The 24,883-nt window shown below is 41.0% G+C and overlaps 1 protein-coding gene across 7 annotated transcripts in view; it reads right to left on the bottom strand.

Moving 5' to 3' along the window:
* Positions 1 to 2,839: 2,839 nt before the first annotated feature.
* Positions 2,840 to 24,883, bottom strand: part of LOC127355466 (zinc finger protein 638) — a 41,777-nt gene continuing 19,733 nt past the window's right edge. Inside the window, exons 1-16 of one of the 7 annotated variants that reach the window (XM_051386383.1) lie at positions 12,845 to 12,881; positions 12,685 to 12,731; positions 11,993 to 12,024; positions 10,507 to 10,627; positions 8,951 to 9,082; positions 8,752 to 8,793; positions 7,471 to 7,608; positions 7,174 to 7,338; positions 6,576 to 7,019; positions 5,930 to 6,445; positions 4,450 to 4,620; positions 4,115 to 4,352; positions 3,743 to 4,003; positions 3,542 to 3,667; positions 3,336 to 3,457; positions 2,840 to 3,127 (exon numbers count right to left, since the gene is read on the bottom strand). In XM_051386383.1, coding sequence (XP_051242343.1) covers positions 3,071 to 3,127; positions 3,336 to 3,457; positions 3,542 to 3,667; positions 3,743 to 4,003; positions 4,115 to 4,352; positions 4,450 to 4,620; positions 5,930 to 6,445; positions 6,576 to 7,019; positions 7,174 to 7,338; positions 7,471 to 7,608; positions 8,752 to 8,793; positions 8,951 to 9,082; positions 10,507 to 10,578 — 2,484 coding nt within the window. In that variant the 5' untranslated portion in view covers positions 10,579 to 10,627; positions 11,993 to 12,024; positions 12,685 to 12,731; positions 12,845 to 12,881 and the 3' untranslated portion in view covers positions 2,840 to 3,070. Of the gene's footprint in view, positions 3,128 to 3,335; positions 3,458 to 3,541; positions 3,668 to 3,742; positions 4,004 to 4,114; positions 4,353 to 4,449; positions 4,621 to 5,929; positions 6,446 to 6,575; positions 7,020 to 7,173; positions 7,339 to 7,470; positions 7,609 to 8,751; positions 8,794 to 8,950; positions 9,083 to 10,506; positions 10,628 to 11,951; positions 12,025 to 12,684; positions 12,732 to 12,844; positions 12,883 to 13,060; positions 13,160 to 13,688; positions 13,905 to 15,210; positions 15,390 to 15,717; positions 15,915 to 16,701; positions 16,732 to 18,503; positions 18,566 to 21,763; positions 23,496 to 24,883 lie in introns of those variants that run through there. The other 6 variants (XM_051386384.1, XR_007881760.1, XR_007881761.1 and 3 more) reach the window with 6 other exon arrangements.

Below are 24,883 nucleotides of genomic sequence, written 5' to 3'. Positions count from 1 at the left end.
TCATACAAATGCAATTGTTCCAACTAGTGTTTCCACATTATGTTAAAACATCTAATCAAAATAATGTTAGCAACTTAAAATGTTTATTTAAATCAATAAATTAGAACATAGAATTTAATTCAATGGTAACAATAGGTATATATATATATCGATATATATATATCAGAACCAGCATTAACTGTTTCAGCAGTTTGAGTTACAGTAGCTCGTCTGTTGGATCGGACCACACGGGCCAGCCTTCACTCCCCACCTGCATCAATGAGCCTTCAGTAATCAGTTACCAAGCTCCTCTCCTGTGGAACCAGCTTCCAGTTGTGGTTCGGGAGGCAGACACCCTCTCCACATTCAAGAGTAGGCTTAAGACATTCCTCTTTGATAAAGCTTATAGTTAGGGCTGGATCAGGTGAGTCCTGAACCATCCCTTAGTTATGCTGCTATAGGCCTAGACTATCGGGGGATTTCCCATGGTGCACTGAGCTCCTCCCTTCCTCTCTCTTTCTGCACTCATTCATGTTCCATTAATGCATGTTACTAACTTCACTTCTTCCCCGGAGTTCTTGTGCTTTCTCGTCTCGCAGGTTCTTATCGATCCTGGTGGAGCCTCCTGCCATGGTCCTGCTAGATTGCCATTACCAATACTGTTGTTGCTGTGCACCTATCTGTCTGTCTGCCTCTCGCTCTCTCTGCCTCTCTCTCTCTCTCTTTCACCCCAACTGGTCGAGACAGACGACCACCCACCTAGAGCCGGAGGATCTGTCCTAGGTTTCTGCCTTTTAACAGGCAGTTTTTCCTTGCTCTTGTCGCCAAGGTCTTGCTCATGGTGGTACTGTTGGGTCTCTGTAATTAATGTTTAAAGAGTTCGGTCTAGACCTGCTCTATTTGAAAAGTGTCCTGAGATAACTTCTGTTATGAATTGGCGCTATACAAATAAAATTGAATTGAATTGAATTGAATTGGCCCCCCATGACCCTGTCTCTGGTTCTTTTCCTTCCTTGGAGCTCTTTTGATAGATACTGACCTCTGCAGACAGGAACGCCCCACAAGAGCTGCAGGTTTGGAGATGCTCTGACCCAGTCGTCTAGCCATCACAATGTGGCCCTTGTCAAAGTGGCTCAGATCCTCATGGTACTTGTGGTACAGTGAGAAGACATGAGATTTCTCAGCACTGATTGGTTGTTTATCCAACCATTAGGAGCACTAAGACTAGTTCTGACCGAGGCTTGCTCAAATGTTATTGGCAAACAGAATGAAAAGGGGCGGGACTTAGGAAGGGTCCACTCTGCAGTACATACAGTATTGATCTGCAAATACACTGAACCTCTGCCTCTCCAGACCACACGGTTGTATCAGTTCACTTTCACTGTCTGTGCCCTTCCTGCTGGTTGGCCTTTAAAGTTTTAGTGACCTGATGAAAGTAACAGGATGAACGACTGCAAGGTAGCGATCCACACAGACATGGCACTGGAAAAGGGTTCTTTCAATCACAGCCATGGTAGAGTAAGTTTATCAGGGGCCCAAGAGTAAATAAAAGCTGACTGGAACGCTGACCATGCGGTCTGCTGAGTCAGTGAAAATAAAAAAAACACCGACACTGGAAAACATTGAGGAACTGTTGGCCATTTTTCCTTTTCTTTTCTGAAGAATAGACCTGCACCTAAAATAAAAATCTTATACTGAACACAGGTGGCATTTCTATATATAATAATTGTTGAATATTATTTATTTATTACTTTAGTCTTTTTTTAGGTTAGACTTTGAAAAACTAGGCTAAATGTGTGAAAATTTAAAAATACTAAAATATCCAAAACGTTCACCCTTATTTGGTATTTGAATTTAGAGAGCCACGGAACCTCATTCTGAAATTCCTATTTTAGTGTTCACAAATTCAGATCGGAAAATTCAATCTTCAGAAAAATTAGGCCTACCATATTAACAGCATTAAACTTGAATTTGACAGTTTAATCTATTAAATAAATAGTAAATATCTGCAAAGATTTACAAATGTATTTTTTATATATTTATGTTTGTATGTGGAAAAAAAGAAAATTTTCTTTAAATAAATAGTAATTTTATGATGATTTACTGTTACAGATTCATATTTTTATGTACTTAAGAAATAAAATCTGCAAACGCAGCTATTGTTTAGGAAATGCCTTCTGTGCTTCTGAGATGGAAAGCCAGAATATGTATAGTTGTTACCTTGGCAGCAGATAATGGTGATCTAAATAAATCCACATTAAACCCAGCTGCCGGAAAATGTCTTTAGATATTCAGTTTACAGTCAGAGGACTGAAGAAAGCAGAAAATATTGACATTGAAGAGAGCTGAAATCAGAGAATTTCAAAATGTTTCTTAAAAAAATGACTCAAAACAATTAATCGATTAAAAAAATAGTTGCAGATCAATTTCGTAATTGACATACTGTGGAGCTGACGGGGAAACTGTAGCTGTATTGATCAGGTGACTCACTCACTTACAGGGCGGCTGTGGCTCAGGAGGTAGAGCAAGTCATCCACTAATCACAAGATTCCCGGCTCCTCCGGCTGCACGTCCAAGTGTCCTTGAGGTCAGAGGTAAGATCCTAATCCTGTGGTCGGAACTCTACAACAACCGGACCACATAATTCTAAACAGTACTGCAAAGTGGACACTTCTGAGCCAAGTGCCAAATGTGACGAAATTCCCTCAAGGAACGCTGTGAGATATTGCGTTCACAAGGATGGGAGGAAAAACACGGCTCCAGCCACAGCTACTGGAGGCTGAGCAACTGTAATACAGGCAGGCTCATCAAATACTATTAACCCAGATGGAAGTGCAGATGGAAAAATTTCAGAAAACAGTTTAAGAAAAACATTTTATTGACTGTGCACAGTTCTCACTGCCAGCCATCTTCCACTGTACACTTTCCATTCATCTCTCTCAAGTGTGTCTGTAAAATGAATAGCGCATATTGAAATGACACAGGACATGAGACTAATCTACACCAATGGGAGAATCTGGACCCTTAGCGACAAATAAAGAGACAATACAAAAGGGGGAGGGGGATTCAGTCTACACTTTCACAGCCACATTCAGCTGCAGTCAGGTCTAGTAGTCCCATTTGCCTTCTTCGTGGTCTTCAAGTATTTCTAGGAAAGAAAAGGAATTATAAAATGGCATCATTTACATATTGGACATGGCCATATTGTGATTTCCATTATATTTGGATTCATTGTGCAGCCCTATTTCTACAAACTGAACCTGTAACAGTCTCTAAGAACCTGGTGTTGTTAACATTAGAGGAGAAAACTAACTTTACAGTATATCTACCATAATAACTGTGTGTGTGTTGCCTACCTGTAGGTTATCATAGTGTTTGAGGGTTTTGCAGTGGTTGATCTCTGCCTCTTTGGTTCCGCTGAAGAACCTATTACACACCTTACAGAAGAAACCCGTCTTTGGGACCAAGAACTCCATACCTGTGGACACAGACACAAAGGTGAACTCAAACCGTCATAGTGAGCAGCAGTGATCAGGTGAATGACTACAGACAGGTGTCTTACCAACTGGGTTGCTGGGGTCGAAAGGAGGAAGGGAGGACTCTGTGCTCATGGGACTTTCTGTCTTTAATTTCTTCTCCACGCTCTCCTCCTCAGTGTTTGTTTGTTCTTCAGACCTGTCATGCTTTTCTGTGAGAGAGAGAGAGACCTCTTTAAAATCTGGAGAAAGTACTGATCCTGAATCCTACCTACAATAAATCATACCTGTCTCCACAGCAGGAGCTCCCGTCTCTTTGTCTTCTTCGTCCTTCATCCGCCCGTGTTCCTCTGTTTTGTCCAACCCCACCACCTGACTGTGATTGAAAGCACTGTCATCCTTTTCGCCTTCCTCACTCTGTGTGGTCACTACTCCAATGGCTGGGCTGTTGGAGGAGGTGTCAGCTGGGGTGGCTGGAGCTGCAGGGGCAGGTCTGGGGCAGGGTTCAACCTCGGCTGTGAGGTCCAGAGTGGCTGTCAGCGTGGTTTCTAAACAATGACAAATGAATAACACATGAAGTTACTAAGATTAAAGACAAATATCAAAGAAAGATGATTCCTTCGGTTAATAATACAGGTTAAACCAGTGGCAGGCTGTACCGGTCTCAGATGCTTCTGGTTGATGTGTTTGTTTGGGGGAGGAGTCAGACAGTGAAGCCAGTGAGGGGGATGCTGTGGCGGTGAGGATGGGACCAGGCGTCAGATCCAATGACCCCAAACAGTCTGAAGTGTCAGCTGTTGGCTCAGCTGTAGACTCTGATACCTGCTCGTCAGACGTCACCAGGGTCTCTGTGGTGTCTGAAATTCCTGTTTCTGTGGTTACCTCCATGGGTGTGTCCTGTAATCAGAAACAAGAAGAGGACCATGATGGAAGTTAACGCCTCGGTCACCTCAGTAACAGTGTAGAGGAACTTTTTTACCAAGTCAAAATGCACCTCTGCAGCCTTTTCCACAGATGTGAGAGCGTCTTCCTTTCTCTCTGCGGTTTCCATGGGAACAGTGGGAGAAGGAGAGCTAGGAAGGTCGGTCACATCTCCAACTTCATCTAACGTCACAAAGTCACTCATGTTGAATGGGAACTCGTCATGTTCCTCCCCCTCTTCCACCTGATCGCAAGACAGGACAGAAATATGAAGTGAGGATAAGAATAGAGAGGAGAGACGGAACTCCACTTACAACACTTTCTGATAGGGTTGGCTCCGTTTCTGGTGTAAAAGCTTAAACCGGATTGATTTTGTCCAAATTGACTGAATTGGCATTTGTCATTACGAAAAGCAAAATCAAGCCTTTAGCGGGCATTGCTACAATACTCTCCACCCTGTCTGCATGTAGCTTTAGCATCACAGCTGACAGACGAGGTGTGGAGTGAAGCTGCACAATGAATCCAATATTAATCACCATCACAATTTTGTTGTTTTCCCAGCAGATTAGTCTGAAATAAGTCAAGGAGAGATGGGACAAGAAGGAGCAGCCACAGTGAGCTGCACATCTCCAACCTCTCAGCTAGGTAACCAAGGTTACTTTCACTGTCACTGTTCACAGGCTCGTGCTGTGTGCAGAATACAATCAGATCACAGTTGCTCATCAATGATGAAAAAAGGCAGATTATTGCATGCCTTCTTCATCATTTTGACCATAAGCCCTAGTGCGGAGGCAGCCAGCTTCTACAAGGTAAGCTGCTAACTGGTTTGTGAAATAAGTTTGTGTTTGCTTCTGCATATTTATGTATTTCCTGTAAGAACAGACTGCTAGGGAGGGACTAGTTGTGGTAGCCAATAGTACTGAATGTGTGTTAAGTCTCATGATATTAATAGTTGAAATTTGTTGGTTCATGCTTATATAGGCACACGCCTTTTACAAGAAGCAAAAATGATTGGATTTTGATATAAAAATACTGATTATATAACAATAATAATAACAACTGACTTCTTCTGACTGACTGACGGTGGATGGGTGCTTAAAGGGTTAGAAAAGCAGTTTTCATTTCACCTGGACTTTAATAAGCAAGGAGCCATCAGATTAACTTTAATATAACCCTGAAATATGATTGCTATGTTAGCCTGGTAGCTAGCCAGCTACAGTTGGTCAGTACACTCAGTAGCAGACTGTAAGGTAAGTACAAAGCCTTGATTTGATGCCCTCCTGTTCATCCCTGTTAAAGTTACTGCAATAAGCTGTTAATAGAAACTTAACACTTGCTGTATGTTTCAAATTAAAAGCCCTATGGTATTTCAGTGGAAAGAACAAGGCTTTTATTGTGAAACATTTATAGGAATGTGTTGTGAAAATCTTGCAGGTCTTGTTCCACTCAGGACACCTAGTGATAAAATGCAGTATGACTGACCCAGTCCAGTATTTGGCTTTATATTACCTTTATACTGCCCAACCCTACTTTTTGCCCGACAGTCCTCTCACCATTTTGGTCTCTGCTTCTGAGTCGTGCTGTTCGTCCCTCCAGGAGCTCGGCTTGTATCCCTCCGACCTGGAAGATGACCTCGAACACGACAAACCTCCACTGTATGCTCTCTTCCTCTCCCTCCTCTCCTTTTCCCTCTTCTCCCACTCCCTCCTTTCCTCCTCCCTCTTCTCCCTCTCCCTCCGGGCTCTTTCGTGCCACTCCCTCTCCTTCCTGGCCCTCTCCTCCTTCTCCCAGGCCCTCCTCTCCCTCTCTCTCTCCCTCAACTCCTCTTTTTTTGCCTCTCTCTCCTTTCGCTCCCTCTCCTTCCGCTCTCTCTCCTGCTTCCTCGCGTCCTCCCCCGTGTGGGTCTTGGCCAGCTCTTTTTTTGTCTCCGCTGCCACTTTTTCGCTCTGATCTGTGTCCATTTGTGTCTCCCCCTGTTCTCTGTTGACGGACACTGCCGCGCTGTTGGGATTGCCGGCAGTTCTTGTTCGGCACTCCACAAGCAGGGCGTTGACCATCTCTTGAGTAACCTGGCGAAACGGGGATCAGAAAGAGTCGAAACAGGTATCAAAAACAAACATCAAATATCAAGCTAAGCTACACAGGAGAACAGCCTGGCTCCAACAACAGAAGCAGACTCACATTTTCGGGATATTTTACCTTGGGCAGCTCTGGCATGGCTGTCTCCTGGGAAGCTGCATTGCCATCAGAGGTAGACGGCTTTGTCTCTTCACCAGCAGGAATCTCGTTATTTTCTGCTTTGGACACATTCTCGCCTTTCGTCTCGTCTACTGTCTCTGTGACATTCTCAACAGCTGGTGTGTGGGTCTCTAGGTCTACTTCTTGTGTGGTGTCTTTAGCTGCCAAAGACTCAGAGACAGGACCAGCAAGCCCATCTTTTTTGATCTCTTTTCTTCTGTTTTCTCCCAAAGCTTCGTCTTCACCGGCCGTCTCCTCTGTGCTCTTCACTTCCTCTGTGCTCTTCACTTCCTCGTCCTTTTTTTCCATTCCATCCAATGGGGACTCAGATTCTTCTTTACACGCCGTCTCCTCTTCACCTGCAGCCGCTGCCGCTTGCCTGCCTTTGCCATTTGCAGTTGTATCCTACGACCAGAGACAAGGAGGAATTGGTCAGAGTCACATCGAGCACCAGCATTCCAGTGTTTGATACAAGTAAAAGCTGCAGGGGTGTATGCCAGTAGTATATTAAAATAGATTTAACTCAACTCATTGCTAATCAATTATCAAAGTTACCAACCTCAGATACATCAAGGTATGCAGTGATGACTTTGGTCTGAGTGTTGGCTTTGGGGTCAGGCTTGCGGGAGAAGAACAGAGGGTTGCTCTGGATGATGCATGGGAACGTCTGGAAGCGTTTGTATACAGACAGAGCCATTGCAGCAGTTGCCATCTCACAAATGACCTGGGCAGTAAGATACATAGCAAATAAGTTTTTCTGCCTGATAAATAAAAGAGGCGGGACAGGACAGATGTGGAGTGAATAGAATTATAGGTTCAGGACATAACGGATAAGCAGGTTTGCAGCTGCCCTCACCATGCTGCTGAGCACTAGGGTCTTGATGACGGTACCAAAGCGCCGTACCAGTTTCTGGACCTCAGTGGACCCAGACGGCGTGTTGGGTACGTTACTGATCACCAACAGGCTGCTCCAGCCCACTGGAACAGGACTCTCCTGCAGCAAACAAAAGAAACAGCCACTTAGCCACTTACTAACCAATTTTTAAAAAGGTCCTGCAAAGGTCTCTACGCCTTACAGGACTGTCCTTGCTTATCAAAATCCAAAGAGTGCTACCCTAAGGTTCTTTTAAGCTGCTTTGGACAAGCAGGAAGAAAAACTGAGCCCACTGCATCACAGCTGTTTAATTGGAGCAGGATGTAGGATGTTCTATCATGCAGTCACTGTGAGGTAGCTTAAAGGGATAGTTCAGGTGGGGCTGTGTGAGGTACTTACCCAGCTCTATTGAATATGGGTGCCACCACCGATTTCCCAATTTGATTTGATTTAACCTTGATTTGGTTCAGGATGTTTCATTTACAGTACCAATTCTTCTTGTATAGAAAGATATTCTCAGAGAACTAATAATGTAAATTGTACCAGGATGCCTTTAACCTGGTGCATTATTACAAAATATATTAATGTTACATTAAGACTCACACTTTCACAATTGTCTGAAGATTTTTCATGAATTTTTTATGAAAATAAATGGGTTTCATAAACTGTTATATATATATGTAACATTCTGACTATGTATGCTATTATGGCGTTGGTGCAGCTTTGTTTATCCACTGTCCATGGAAACGACAATGAACTCAGCCAAGTACTCTTCCAGTCTTTCTTTTTGAATGCATTTTAAGAAATTCTGATTTTTACATATATAGTGGAAATAGTCTGGAAACACAAATATTTTTCCATACTTATCCAGACCTGGAAATGACCAAAAACTAATTCCAAACTTTTCCATGCTGCATAGGAACTCTGTCTGACAGCAATGTAAAGTGGTGAAAATATTCTACATATGGAGTACACATAAACGGATAGTGTAGCTCACCCAACCCTAGTTAAAAAAAATTAACTAACAAAAAGAGACCTTTGCAGGACCTTTTGGTTACTGTGATAAGAATAAGTGTAAATCTATTTTTGGATTGCTAAACAAATACACACAATTTTGAACGATCAGTTACTTAAACATTGTCAGTGGACTACAGATGGAAAACTTTTAGCTAACTGTGGTGCATTTACAGCGTTTACAGAGTTTATTATAAACCAGTGAATAAAATAAACTGGACAGAGACCTATACTGGTAGAAATACTCACTAATGGGTCTGCTGATCCCATCAGAAGATTGTAGAGACCCACCTGTGTGAAGAGTTTTAAGTATCAGTTATTGCTCAAGCGTCACTGATAAACACAAAAAGGGAAACAAACTAAAAACATCTATACACACAGTGAGTGAAATGTCAAAATAACATTAGATATACTGCAGAGGAAAAGTGAGTAATGATGAGAGCCCTACCGGTGTGCTGAGACCTATGCACTGTTTGAGATGGGTCATCTTCAGCTCAGTGTCATTAATCTTCATAGGCATAAAGGCATGGACCTTCACTATCTCCTGAGCGATCTCCATGTCTGACACAGACACAAGAACCTAACATACAAAAAAGATGTGTTTTAATAGTGAGTTGTGGGCACATCAACCATCCAAACAGTCATCTTCAGACATTAGCCTGCTTGAAAAAGAGCTCAGGGCTAGAAAAATGAAAAGTAATAAACTGCCAAACTGTGGAAATAACAACTCAAAAATCCACACAGGAAACATTCTGAATGTAGAGATTCATTTTGGAGAGGGCTGCAACGGTACACTAAACTCACGGTTTGGTATGTACGTCGGTTTTGGAGTCACGGTTCAGTAATTTTTTGGTACAGCAGGGAAAACAAAAAACTGCAGAAAATTGGCCATCATTTTTACTGTAAGGCACTCAAACAATGGCATATTGTCAATAAGAAAAAAAAAACACAAATGTCAGTAATGCTCAGTGATACTCTGACCAGAACACTCTCAAGTATAAAATAAAATAATTAAGACTAGCGCAGCATATTAATAATAATCGGCCATTAACTATTCGGCTTTTAACATTCAGTTCATGTTCAAACAAAGTCAGCCAAGAACATTTTCAAGTTTTCAGTAGAATCTGTTTGTCCGCATTGTTGTGATTGTTGGAGCGTGACTGCAGCTAGCGGGGCTCAAGCACTTTGAATATATTCAGAAATCCTGTATTCTCTCTGCTGAGTATAGTCGCAGATCTTGAGCAATAAATACTACAGCAATAGCTTATGCTTTGGCACTGTCTGAATCTGCAGTGAGAGGCTACCTGGACGCTGTGGGGAGACTGACTTTGTCTCATTCTGACAATCGTCACATTCATATAATGCTGTCATTAATGCAGTTTGAAGTGTTTCCACAGACAAATTCGACTTCAGATGAAGGATGTCAGAATGCAGTATTTGGTCAACTGATGTTTTTCTGTTTTCTCTGTTAATTACCGGGAAACTGTAACGCTCCCATACAGTGGATCTCAATGTCATAGAAACTTGGGTCTCTTATTTGTGTTTACCATTTTGATGGCAGCTAACTGGGCTAGATGGGTAAAGGTGACTAGCATGCTCTGGCTGACAGACAACAGCTGGTGAACTGCCAAAACTTTCTGGGGAAACTTGTGCTCTGGAAACTCTGTCCTGCATGTGCGAGTACACAGACATAACTATTTGGTCAGTAACACTTTGGGTCCCCGGGTGTACTGAACCGAGAGTAATAAAATTACCGTTACACCTCTCCTATTTATAGACATTCAGTACACAGACCAGAATCTCTATGGTATTGTGATATATATGATAGATATTCATGACCATTCATTGTGACTATCCAATTGAACAGCTGGATTTTTCTATCTTACCAAAAGACCACAGTTCTCCAAACTTGCACTCTTTATCATTGGTGTCCAGTTTTGTCCAAGTGTTTTCTCCTCTCCTAGAAACAGTAAAAGCTTCAGATAAAACTCTGCTGATACCAACCTTTCCGATTTGCTGTTGCCAGGATGATGTCAGAGGGAGTTCCAAAGGGTTGTAGCAGTTTGATGATGTCATTCTCTGACCAGCCGCTCTCAGGAAGTCCTGTGATCAACACCATGCCCTTCTGTAGGAGACATTGAGTGGGGTGTAAGGAAAATGCTTCACTGCTGACAATGTATTAGTAGTGATGAAGATCTATTTAAAACAGACATATAGCTTGATTTGAAATCGAAGGTACTCATGGATCCTGGTGGCGAGCCGCAGAATAAGTTGTTGCTCAACTTAATGATTGTTCTTTTTTTCCCCCCGAAAGACCCCCCCCCCAAAGGGGAGGTTTTTTCTGGTTTCTTTTAACACGCACACAGCCTTTTCACAACGATGCTTGCTCATGGTGGTACAGTTGGGTCTCTGTAATTAATGTTAAAGACGTCTAGACCTGCTCTATTAGAAAAGTCCAAAACTTCTTTTTAAATTGGCGCTATACAAATTAAAATTGAATTGAATTGAATTGAATTGAAATTGAATACAATAGAGCAGAATAAGTCCAATTAATGATTGAACACGCACACAGCCTTTACACAACGATGTCATTTACAGGGTTTGTACAGCGTCTTTAGAGTCAAATTCCTAACCTAAAGCAAAAATTACAGACTCATATCATCACCACTTCTACACTTTTTTTTTCCTGTGAAAAATACCCGCAACAATTAATAATTACGCATACTTATTTTCCTCCTAAAGGCTCATGTGAACAGCATATTCTGTTTGGATATTCCTAATTAGGCCTTATTCTGAATGGTGAATTTATTGTATATGTATACATGTATACAGTGCATTCAGAATATGCGTCTCATTTGGAGTTTTACCACAGTTTGGCTGTGCAATGTAAACATCCTCTTTGACACACTGAGGCAAAATGAACAACACGATGAAGGATAATTCCTCTGTAGGACGTACAGTACATCATTAACAGTTGAGTTAATCAGAGTGTGCACAGCTGCCTGTAAACAGGAACATTAATGGAATAATCCTTTTTATTAGCCTTGTAAACAGCTTATGGGAATATTATCTTTTTCAGAATAAATAATATCTTATGCCTGTAAACATACACCGAACAGCCATAAGATTATGACCAGGGTGCCCAGGTGCTCATAAAGTTATGGCTGATGGGTGTATATTGTCAGTGTTTATTTTACCAGCAGTTCATACTAGCTTTGATTGTATATTTGATTGTAATAAATTAATGCTGCTAATTTCCACAGTAAAGAAACCACAGAGGACATAGGATGTAGCTATGAATGATGAATGACAGGATTGTTTCATTTCAAATGTTAAAAGATTTTTGGTTTACATTAGTGACTGTGGAGAGGACTATATTTGAATTCAAGCCTACTGCCAACCTTGAAAACGTAATGGTTCAAATTAAGCTTTCAAGACTTTGTACGAACCCCAAATTTATATTCTGCAAGTAGTAGTATGTGTCATGTACCTCATCAGACAACTTCTGGTCAGCCTCACCTCCTGCAACGGGGAGTTGGAGGTGGGGGAGAGCAAACAGAGCTACAGTTAGTGTATTTTCAAAGTCACAATATCACAGACCTGTCTACACATGCCTCAGCTACAGAGGGGGCATCTTTTAATAGAATTAACCAGGTGGAGTTAACATACAGTTATTATAAGTTGATATACTGAGCATTTGACAAAGAAATGTTTGGATTAGGGATGCACATTTTTTGCAGCCAATACGATAACCAATAATAACCGGCTTCTCGTGGCCAATGCTGATAAGATAAATGATAATTTCACATTTTTGTATTTTTAAAAGAAGTTCATGACCTGTAGTCTTTGCACAACTCAAGGTTAATAAAGGCCGAGATATAGTGAGCAAAGATGGATACTTTAATATTCCAGAGGTCTATTTTAAGTCTCTAACTGACATCACTATTGTTTACACAACAACAAACAGTCCAGACTCTTCATTTTGTCTTTTAAAGTTGTTAAAAAAACTTAACATGCATCCTTTGACTTTCATAAAATCGTTTTTGCATTAGAATGCAATATAAATGATATAATTCACAATAATATAAATGTCCCATTACTGCACGATAATTTACGTGTCCCGATAATTATTGTGAATCCCTAGTTTGGATACAGCCTAGTTAGATTTTTCGATTTTCCTACCAGAGTCTTTCCCAGCAGCACCTTTGTCCTGTCCTGCAGCAGGTTTGCTGTGAAGACAGAATTATTAATAGCTGAGTGCAGTATGAGCAGGTTTGAAATTGGCAGGGTGAGTGTGCAGCATAATGGGTTGAGGCGTAAGATGATGAGAACTGTGACAAACCTGTTGTTAGCATCAGAAGATTGTCTTGCTTCAAGTTTCTAAAACAAAGAAATGAATAAAATATATTTACTTAAACTATACATACATGTGGTCCAAAAATTGAAAACAAGTGCATCATTTTGTGTTTCAAACAATTTCTCAATTAAGATTAGCAGATTCTAATATCAACTTAAAACACTATGGGAAATGCTACATGCTAAATGTTCCACACAGTACCTTGGCTACTGAAGCAGTCAACTGCTGGTCTCTGATGGAGAGATTTGTGGATTTAGCCAGAGCCTGGGCGTCTTCAGCCTTCACCATGCATACAGACGCCTGCAACAGTGGAGGAGGACAGAGTGATGATGTGGGACAGACAGAAACCACAAACAACACAGAAACAGTACATTTTATAGCTTTACACAACCACTACTGTTTCATGGGACTCAGGAGAAACCAACTGCTACAATATGTGCAGGTCTTTCTTGTAAGCCGCATTTACACTAAAAATGTAGATTTGGCTAATTTTGCTACAACAGAACAGAAAATAAACTTTTTAAAGAAATAGTCAGGTTAAAATATTTATTTTTGCCTGTAATATTCACTATATGAGCAAACAGAAACAGGGAATTAAAAAATATACACTTCAAATAATGAATGAATGAACAGGTCTGGTGTTTATGCCTGTTTATGAAGGTTGTGTGGGGTGTTTGATCCCTTCATACTTGTCTGCAGATTTAGGTTTTTTCTTGTATTATCTTGCCTCTATACAGGCAAAATAACAACTGTTCTGCCTGTTAAAATCTCAAAAGTTAAATTTGTTGCAGACTGTATGAATAATCATTAAGTCAGACTTAAACAACACCTTTTGCCCTTCGCCCTTCTCGCTCTCTTCCTCGGAGCATGGCATGAGGATCACATTATTGATCTTGCCAAAGAACCCGACCAAGTCGGTGACTTCTTGCTCCGACGCATCCTTCGGGATGCCTGTCAAGTAAACCAGGCGATCTGCCACAGAGGAGTCCTGGGAGGCTGGAGTCACTATCTTCTTCTTCTTCTTGGCTGGTGGAGGCTTGGTAGACTAGAAACCAACAGCATATGTTTAAGGAGAAATCCACTCAGACAATGAGAAGCAAACTAATGAAAGATTTCCCTATTTTGATCAAACTGTGAGTCTTAATTTACAGTGACAATGTGTGACTAAAGAAAAGGTGGAGATTTGCTCTCTCGAAAAATTACTGGTTAAAACTGACACTGTACCTAAAAAGACATTAAGTTATTAAGAAAATGGATACCAACACCAGTAGACGTTCCTGGGAATTCGATTTCGGGACCACAATAAGCAAAGATAAATGGGAAACAATTTTATTAAATGCAAAAAAGATATGTACAATTTAAGGTCATCCATAAACTGCATGTTACCTGGGTTATTAGAACGTAGTATGATCCTGACTGCTCTATAATCTGTGCAAATTGTAATATTGGCAAAGCTACATATTTCCATGTTTTCTGGGAATGCCCTAGTATCGTGAAATTTTGGATTAATGTTGGTTTGAATGGTTTAACTTGGATAAAAGCCAACATTAAACCCAGGAATCTGTATTTTAGGTTTGGATAATCCAATGTACATAATTATAATTGACATGGTGTACAAATATGAATTTCGTGTTTACAATGCACACTTGAATATGGAGTATTATTACTGCTACTAATAATAATACAAATATTGAACAAGACTAAAGAAAAAACCCAACCCAATTTTGTAAAACTGGCCCTACCTAAGTCCCGCTCCTTTTTGCTCTGTGCTCCAATAACAGATGGGCAAGCCTTGGTCAGATTTCTCCCTTGATGTACTTAGATAGGTTAGGAAAACGCTAGCTAATGATTGATGTAGGTTAGCTACCTAACTAGCTAGTTAGCTAGCTAATCTACATTGAACGTTAGTTCACGTTTTCCTAATCTATCTTTGTAAAGGATAGGAGAAAGTGGATTGTTGCTAGCTAACTAGCTAGCTAAGTTACATTAATCATCAGTAGCTAACTAGCCATCTTCAAAATGTGGTTGTCTTTTCAACATAGATTAGCCTAGCACATAGCATATCTAAACAGAGGAAAAAAGAAAGTTGACCGAGGTTGTGACTAAGGCTTGCTCAACTGTTACTAGAGAACAGAGCAAAAAGGGGCGTGGCTTAGGAAGTGTCCATTGGAAGAGCCATCTCATGACAAGTGACAAATTGTCTCACAACGAGAGTTCTGAATTCTGACACTCCAAAACATCTGTTTGATCTACCCTTCATTCTAATCTACAAAATCAGCTGTGGCTGAGTTCGGTCCAAAACAGTGGTGTTCTCTGTCAAGCTTTACTCAACTAAAGAGAAAAACACGCACTGTGGCACTTGCCGGTTTAGTCGTCTTGGCTCCAGGCTTCGTCACACCCTTGACACTTTTGGGGATGGGCTGCTTGGCGCTGTGACCCACCTTTGAGTAGGACGGATGACGGGTGGGGTCCGAGGAGAACCTGGTTGGATCATCATGTGGACGCTTCAGCCCACTGCGAGAGGGACCCCCTGCAGTAAACGCACCATGAATCAGGGAGGAAGACAGGAGAGCAAAAAGAAATGGTGTGAAGAAATATTTCCAAACAGAATCATTCAGATTGGTTAATTATAGAAAAAGTAGAGAACCAATGAAATCCCTGCATTTGAAGGTAAAGCCAGCAGAACAGTACTATAATTGTGCCTCTATGGGATTAACCAGTAGGGAAACCTGTTAGGAGGGCTATGCACACACTCCTTACTGGAGGTGGAGTTCCATCCAGTAACTACTACTGCACAAATAGTTCATGTCATGTTATTAACATTCCCTTAGTACAGTCTACATTATCACACTACATACCTGTGTAGTGTTGCTGGTGAGGGTGATGATGAGGTGAGTAAGGCCTCCCGCTTCGCCTGTGGAGATGGGGGCCCACCAGGCGTCTGCTGTGTGGAGGACTCGGGGTAAGAGAGCGAGAGGGGGATTGGGATGCGGAATGGGATAGAGAGTGATCTTTGGGATCCCACAGAGCCCGGCTGCCATATCTTCCACTGCGACTGGATCATAGACAATATTTATTACTGGTCATAACCAGTGAAATTATAGCAGAAAGAACACAACCACACTGACAAGTTTCACTTTTTCACTCTGTGGAGTTTAATTTAAAGGTCTTAGGGCCTGTCCTCACGAATACGTTTTTCTCGAATCCGGATAAATACTTTATCGTATCGGCCTCGCGTCCAGACGGATACGGCATTTTCGGGGTGTGAAACGGTATTTTTTGGAAACTGGTGCCAGAGTGGGAAAATCCAAAAAAGCCGGATTGCCCGGAGTAGTCTGGACGGCGAAAACGAATTAGCCCCGCCTCTCTAGCCTTTAACCTCAGCCGCCGCCACTAGACGCGTCATAACAACAACAACAATGGCGGATTACTACTACTTGTTTGTAAACAGCGCATGCTCCATGGCTTCTCTTCCGGTTTTAGTGTATTGGTGTGACGGCGTCACAGCGCCACATACAGGCATGGCATATGTACTACAGCGTTTTGGGTCGTTTCAGTGAATCCGCGTGGACGCAGATATTTCTGGAAACGACGCCGTGTTTACGGAGATTTTTTTCGAAACAACATCGTATTGGGTGAGGCCATGCCCTAAAACAATAACTATTTTCAAATGGATAACCAACAGAAATGCTGAGTAAGATCTGTGTCAGACTGGCTGTATATGCACAATCAAGTTATTTGAAATGTGTAGGACCCGCCAACTGACAGGAGTGACTCCCACTGGCTGCTGGTCACAGCTAAAAACAGATCATTGGAAACATAAGAACAAGAGTCCAACTGACCTCGGTAGATTTGGTTTCCACTCAGGGTACCTTCAGAGACACACACAAATACCTGTTAGCATGTGATTCAACATATTCTTCCTCCTTGAACTTTAATTTAATGGTCCTAGTTATAGTAAAAAAGTACATTTTAAAAAGCAATGGAATTTTGAGACTCTTCTAGCGTGACTCCGATACACAAATGCAAGGGGGTCGTCTGCAGCCAATCAGATGTCTCACTCCCAAAGGGTTCAGTCTAGACCTACTCTATTTGAAAAGTGTCCTGAGATAACTTCTGTTATGAATTGGCGCTATACAAATAAAATTGAATTGAATTGAAATTTACAGCCAATCACATGAGTGCCTCCCCACGAGGGGTTTTTAACTGACGTCATTACAGTGCGCAACGGATATGATGATGATATGAACGAAAAAGGAAACATGGCGTCTGGAAGCGGCAACCGCAACAATTTAAGTGTAAGTGACACATAACGTTTTGTTTCACTTACACTTAAATTGTCGCGGTTGCCGCATCCAGACGCCATGTTTCCTTTTTTCGTGAGGCACTCATGTGATTGGCTGTAAAGGAGTGAGACATCTGATTGGCTGCAGATGACCCCCTTGTAGAAAAAATGCATTTGTGTATCGGAGTCACACTAGAAGAGTCTCAAAATTCCACACACAAATGCAGGGAGGTTTACAAATTAAAAGCACTGAGACAAATGCACGTTTGACAATTCATATATCAATGTAACAACTTCCAAATATGTATTTGATGAAAATTGCAAATACCTGACGATTTGTACGTTTGTGAATTTTTATCGCACATATTTAAAACAAGAAATATTTGTGTGCGCATCACAAATATGTTTACAAATCTTATTTTTATATGTGATTTTTTTTTTTTTACCTATATATGGATTGAAGCATATTTGTGTGTGCATTGAAAATGCATTTGTGTACTGAGTCATATATATATACGCAACTCCCCAAATACATTTGTGAGTCCTTTTTCGTGCATTTATTCATTTCTGTGTGCATTTATCCATTATGAGACTGTTCTGGCTCCATAGAGGAAAGGCTTTAATAAGATTAGAGCCACAATTATCCTGTAATACTTTCTCATTCTGGTTTAAATTTTATTATCAGGAATAATTTGTACTGTAATTAGATTTTAGACTAGACTTTTTTAGAGATTTTAAGACCCTACACACACACACACACACACGCACACGCACACAAAAAAAAAAAAAACACACACACACACACACACACACACCAACATCCAGAGTTACCCTTTTTCAGCTTTTGGTTCTACGGCCTGCACACCAGTTGAACCCTCATCATTACATCGGATCCCCAAACAAGTCAATCGTAAGCTGTGTTAGACAGCCGGAGGGAAATGAGTCACTTATGAAAAGGGTTCATGTAACAAGTTAAAGGCCCAGGGATTTCTCTTTTTCAGGATATGATGGACTAAACCAGAGCAAAAGGGCGAGTTAATATTGAACTTTGATACAAGGTGTAACCAGAAACAACTTCAGCGCAACACACATTTGTCTGTATCTCTTGAATGTAGGCAACTGTTTGCCAACACATTAGCCATAAGCACTTAATGAATCAAAAGCATCTCTGGGCTGTGTTTGTTTTTATTGGTATCATATTGGTACGTCTTTATGCTACTTTATTTCTTTTGGTCTAATATTTGACGCGTTTTGAGTGGAAAAAAATGCAAAATGCTTATCTTTGTAACTATGACATAATATTGAAGATCTACTGGAGATGCAATGCTTCAGTAGCACATTATTACTACATGTCCTCACTTGTTGCGCAGGTCTCTGCAGGCAGCAGTGTGGTTGACGGTGTTAATATGCTCAACCCAGTCCTGGGGGGGGAAAAAGACAAATTGGAAAGCAAAATGTCACAATCAGAAACAATCCTCAACAAAAACTAGATTCACATTTCACACGTATAAAGATAAGCAAATTCAGATACCTAATTAATCCATAGTGAACGACTTATGTACTGAGACAAAAGCTCAAATAAATCTTTGTTCCCTGGAGTGTCATTTTTTAAACTTGATGTGAAAACCCTGAACTGAATGTTGAGGCCCAGATCTTCAGATCTTCAGATCTCACAGATAGCAGAAACACAATAAAATGCTTAGTCTTGTTCTTAAATATCAGTTTTTCGTGGTGGTAGAAATATTGTGTGTCCATTCTATTTTCAGTTATTTTCACCATTAACACCACATCACAATTAAAACATGTATTGTTTTTACTAGTCCTGTTGCAAATGCTGTCCAATGTATTTACTAAGTTATGTTCTGAGGCCTGAGGAGGACAAATCATTTCTTACACCATTATTTACCATTATCATCCATCAATCTGCTGCATATGCTATATGGAATTCCTGTCACAGCCTGTAACATACTGTATGACAGTTTAGTTCAAAATAAAAGAATACAAATCCATCTGTTCAACAAGCTTCCAATGATTCGGATAAACCAAAACGTTTAGAGTTGGAAACCTAAAAACCTTAGTCATTTTTGACAAAGACCACTTTACATTCAGCTGTATCATCACTAGCACTTCCCTGATGACTAAGGGGACTATTTATTCATCAGGCTAGAACCTTTATTTGTGTAGATTTGGGAAAACCTTTATATAAGATAGACAAATATGATTCCTTCATGAGAAAATGTAGGATGAAAGAAATGACTGGATATACCAGATCTTCAAAAGTCCACACTTGGCATAATTAAAAATTTAAGACAATCACACTCAACTGTAAGTAATTAATGAAGCCGAGCACAAACCATCTAAGTTATTCCTATGTATAGTCAGTCAATCACAACACCATTTGACAACATGAGAAAACTCTGCTCCAAAGCTAGAGCATTGTTTCTGTTGTTTCTCAGAGAACAAAGCAATTACTGCTGAACTAATATTTCTATTGTCCTTTGACAGTTCCTGTGATCAGTTTATACCAACTTCTTACGTTAACCATTTGTCCTATATATATATATATATATATATATATATATATATATATATATATATATAATATATATATAGGGCTGGGCGATAAATCGATTTTATCGATTAATTCAAATTTGTAGTTAAACACGATTTACTTTTAGTTAAAATCAGTTTTCTCTTGAACTTCCACAACACCAGCGCTCCCTTTGGGCTCCCGTAGGTCAGAGTGTGCTGACCCCTCACCCCGCCTCTCCACAGATAAACACAACACGGCAGCAAGCCAGGATGAGCTCATCCCCAAAAAAGGCAGAGTGTTGTCGGTTGTTTGGAACTGGTTTGGTTTTGTGGCGTCCGACAGCGAACAAACCACGACCCACTGCAAAGTTTGTTTGAAAGCTGTTGCAACCAAAGGTAGCAGTACAACAAGTTTATTCCAGCACCTCAAGCAGAGGCATACAGCCGAGTGGGAGAAATGTTGCTCTCTGCGGACCGCAGCCCTCATTTGTAATGTGTTTTTAAGAAGAAAAAAAATTTGATTAAAATCGTAAATCGGGTTTGGTGTGAAAAAATCAGAGATTTTATTTTTAAGCCATATCGCCCAGCCCTAATATATATATATATATATATATATATATATATATACACACACACACACACACACTTTAATTTTACGACCCTAAAATACCATGTGAAACACCATCTTACTGCCAATTTGATTTGTATTTGTGATTATACTTTATACTGGGGCAGGTCATAATACAGGAAAAAACCAATAGCATATCAGGTCAAAATCGGCAGTTTTATTTAATGAAATGGGTGGACCGGAATTGTTTATTTGTTTTATTAATATGTATTATGTGCTTGGAATTTTTAATCTTAAACCTATTGGTACCGTATGAGTCCATTAAACACACAGTGTTTACCAGAAATACAAAAATAGCTTTTTTTCCCGGGGAACGTTAGACAGGTCTGGTACTAAATATAAATATTTGGGTTTGCTAAGTCTCCTTCATTTAATGAGCACATCAACCTATGCCTTCTTTTCTTCTCTGCATATAATGTTCTTGTGGTAATATGAAGAAGTTTGGAACATAAGATTTGAACAGAAAACTGATTTTTTTTTTTTAACTAATTGAGAAACTGTACCATCTAATTTTCCAAAGTTCTATCTTTTCATACTGTCACTCAAAGTTGAAGCAGTGCTACAAAACAAGTTTCATAGCTCAAAAAATGGAGGGACTCTTCATCGGGCTTTGATCCAACTCAATTTTTACCGTTTTTAAATCTTTTTTATTCCATCCTTCCAGGAAGTTGTACTTTTGGGATTAATGCCAATTCCACCAATCCCTGTGAATTCTGCACGACCTTGCAATTTTGTGAAATTACCGCAACTTCTCCACAAATCTGACCAATCAGTGTGGTTTCCCGCAAGTTTCCCCAATCATGGCGCGCAAAGCGTTTAGCCAAACTTTTAGCGATTTTGACAACATCAATCAGAATTCTTTAGAAAAGCTGCTGTGAAATCAGCCATTTTAGGCCGCAAACGATCTCAAAAAAAGAGCCCACAGAAATCCTGGGGGGACTGTTTATTGTATTTAATTGCCATTCTTTTATTTTTGTTGTCTTTTTAACCTATTCTATCCATTTTTTTTTTTTAATCCTGTCTAGTTTTTACTTCACTCTATTATGGTCCACACTTGTCCTGTCTTATTATCTCTGTCATGTCACTTCACATCACTTTGAACTGCAGTAACCTGAAGAAAAGTGCCATATAAAAAAAGTTTGATTAACTGAATAAGTGAAATTAAGTGTTTTTAAAGCTGCTGTCTTAGCAGCAATTAACATTGCTACATCTGAAGGCATTTCAGTACAGACTCTAGATTTCAGCCATGATGGTTGGCCACATCCAGTTTTCTAAATGTGGGGTACAAATATCTTTCTTGATGCTTTCAAAGGAAACCAGAGCATGCTAGCACAGTTAGCATTCATTATCCAAAACAATGGATTTTGGGAACTGCCTAGTAAAGAAAGGCTGCAGACTAAATTTCAACATGTGATGGTATTCCTTTCAGACATTGGAACGAGGGCATGTTGGCACTCACCTTTTCCTGATCACACTGTATGTGGCACAAGGAGCAGGTATGGGGATACACCTTTGGAGATACAGATGAGAAATCGCTTATCATGGTGGGGGTAGGTAACTTCTTGCTGCTGCTGTGTGGTTTTGAGCCAGACGAAGAGGAGAGAGACCGTCTCGAGGAAGCCTCACTCCTGGTTTCAGATGAGGGCCTAGGTTTGGGTCCGTCACGCCTGTAGTCTTGGTCTAGATTACGAGATTTGGATGATTGCGGAAATTCTCTGCCAGGTGACCGATTGCTCTTGCGATGGTCGCGGCTTGTCCTGCGATAGTCTTGGTCCCCGTGCTTGCTCGATTCAGCGTGTTCCAAACGGCCCTGCTGCCTTTCAGCTTTATCTGCTTTTGGAGCTGATGAGGACAACGACGGAGACGAGTACATTTTAACTGTCCTTTCACTGGAGAGCTGCTCTCTTTTGAAAGTCTCTCTGGTGCTACTGTCATCCTTTGCCCGGCTGGCATGACCATAGTCAATGACTTTACCTGCTGTCTGCGTAACAGTAAGAAGGCTGGGCACTTCCGGGGAGTGTGAACGTGTCAAAGGCGAAGAGCGGGAAGGAGGCAGCGACATATCATGGATGGTGCGTGAGAACGATGATGAGGAAGTGGAGGCCGCAGTTTTCTGGCTACCTGACTTGTTGATTTGGATGTCACGGAGGATGAATGGTAAAGTATCTGGGGTTAGCTGATCATCAGGGTAGTGACTCAGCACTTCTAAGTCCTCATTTGAAAGTCCAAAGCTTGCCAAGATACTTCCAGCGCTCTCAGGTGTGTATAAACCCTGACCATCCCCGCCACCACCGTGGGGGTGCTGGGCTTGAGACGATGGTGAGTCACTTACAGGAGCGCTCCAGCTTGGCATGCTTGTTCCAGCGTGGGTGCTCTGGGACTGCTGTTGAGGCCCCTGATGTCGTTGCGACTGGTGACTGCCACTAGGTGGAGGACTGGCAAACAGTTTAGTCGGAGGCTGGTAGCTTGACCAGTCTACTCCTTGCTGGTGGCCAGGCTGATTATCAGAGGTGTGGGTTATTGGGTTAGAGCCGTAGCTTCCGTGTTGACTCATCCCAGAACCTGAACTCTGGTTCTGGTGTTGGTTTGGTCGGCTCATGTGGTCAATGAGGCGGTGGTCCATGTCCCTGGCACCACGGATGGCCAAGGCAGACTCTAGTTCATCAGGGAGCTGGGTGGGACGAGGAAACTGGAAACCCATCACCTGCGACAGCATGTCAGAAGGAGGACGGTTCTGATGTTGATTTGGAGGTGACTGATGATGAGGAGGTCTGGGCCCATTAGAAAAGGGCTGTGACCCCTGTTGCTGGGAGTGGTGGTGGTACATGGCAGCAGAGAGACACGGTTGTATGTTTCTGTGAGTTTTTCTGTTTGTGTCCACGTTAAAACCAACAGCTGACACCGGCTGTCTATTGAGAAGACTCAGGAGGGCCAGGTGATGAGGTAACGCTGCTGCAAACCCGTTGTTGTTGTCAACAGTTATGGTCGCTAGAGTGGCAAGCTGCTGGAGAGCAATCTGTGCCTGAGTCTCAATCTGAGCCAATCGGAGGGCTATCACTGCAGCAACACCAGCCACAGGTCCAAATATGAAATGGGTCCCTCTGGTGCTGTCGGCGACGGAGACTGATGCACTGGGCTCCAGTCGAAGGGTAGGACCAAGGTGCGAATTACTGTCTGTGAGCACAGCGAGGCTGTGAGGTGGAAAGCAGAAATATACTATTACAAATGCACAAGCTTTATTCTTTCATTTCAAAAGTAGCTTTCAGATGAAGTCCTTTCTCCCACGCACTTTCATAAAAAGTTGGCACAGTCCCTTAGTTTGTTTGTGGTTGTTCCCTTTAAAATTTGTCAAAGCATTAAGAAGCATGGTCAGCCTTGAGATCTCCTTCCTGTAGTCAAGCGTGCACACCGTGCTTTTCATCAGGGCGGGAAAGCAAAGCAACATTATGCAACAACACTGATTCAATGAAAAGCAAACAAACCCAAAGAAAAAGGTGGATTTAACCTACAGGGACCCCATACAGACACACACTCTGGGCCTGATAGAAAGAATGTAAATATAATCACCTGCTAGCCTGCAATGCAGGTTCAGCATTAAACACAGTGTGCAATTATGGCCTAAGCCTCTTTCCCAATATGTTCACAGCTGAACTGAACAATTGTACAAACACATAGTGTTACTGTTGTTCCCTGAATATTCCTTGCAGGTAACATCAGAGCATTGCAGTTAAAGCCAAGTACTGGCAAGAATCTGGCAATATGATATGTGCCATGATACAGGGGTTAGGACTGAATATATTGCAATACATTGCAACACTGTAAGCAAGGTGAAAAGGGCTTTTTTAAATCTAATTTTAAGGAAACTGTTAAAGTATAAAGAACACACCACCATATGCATAAAACCTGAGTCAATTCATTATCACAGTCTCTGTAACATCTAACATCATATGACTACTTTTGTGCAGGATTACAACACTGTTATCTAAAATGAACCACAGCCACAAATCTTTACATACATGCAAACTATTCATTAAAAATAAAAGATAGTGTTTTTGAGAATCCATACAATATCAAAAAAATAATATTGTGATAAGTGTATCAATATTTTCTTACAACCTTGTTGCAATGCTGACTATTAACTTAACATCCTGAATAACATGTTGGCCTGTTTGACATACTTAGTATGTTTTGCAAGAAAAAGCAATTCCACTGAAGATAGGTTTGTACTTTTTGCACATAGTTTTGGTCACAGACAGCTGACGTTTAGAATCAGTATCCACCCTCTCTTATTTTCTGTATCCTGTACCTGAAACCAACTTGGGTTGAATGGATGGATGTTGTTTTTCCTTTAACAAGATCTAGCAAACTGCCTTTAAAATGATTCTATTTTAGTCACAACATTATCTAGCACCAAGTAGTAAGTGGGTGCACAAGCATGTCATAAATATACCAAAACATATATATAAATAAAATGTGCACAATTCTTTTGCACTTTGTTCTGTAGCCTTTTTTGGGAGGGGGGGTGTTACCAAATATCAGTTGTTAGGGAAGCTAGCATGCTGGGCAAAACTACACCAGA

This window comes from Dicentrarchus labrax, unplaced genomic scaffold (genome assembly GCF_905237075.1).
Source record: "Dicentrarchus labrax unplaced genomic scaffold, dlabrax2021, whole genome shotgun sequence".
Lineage (NCBI taxonomy): Eukaryota > Metazoa > Chordata > Actinopteri > Moronidae > Dicentrarchus > Dicentrarchus labrax.
Note: the sequence above shows the minus strand (reverse complement) of the source record. Positions and strands in the feature narration are given on the sequence as shown.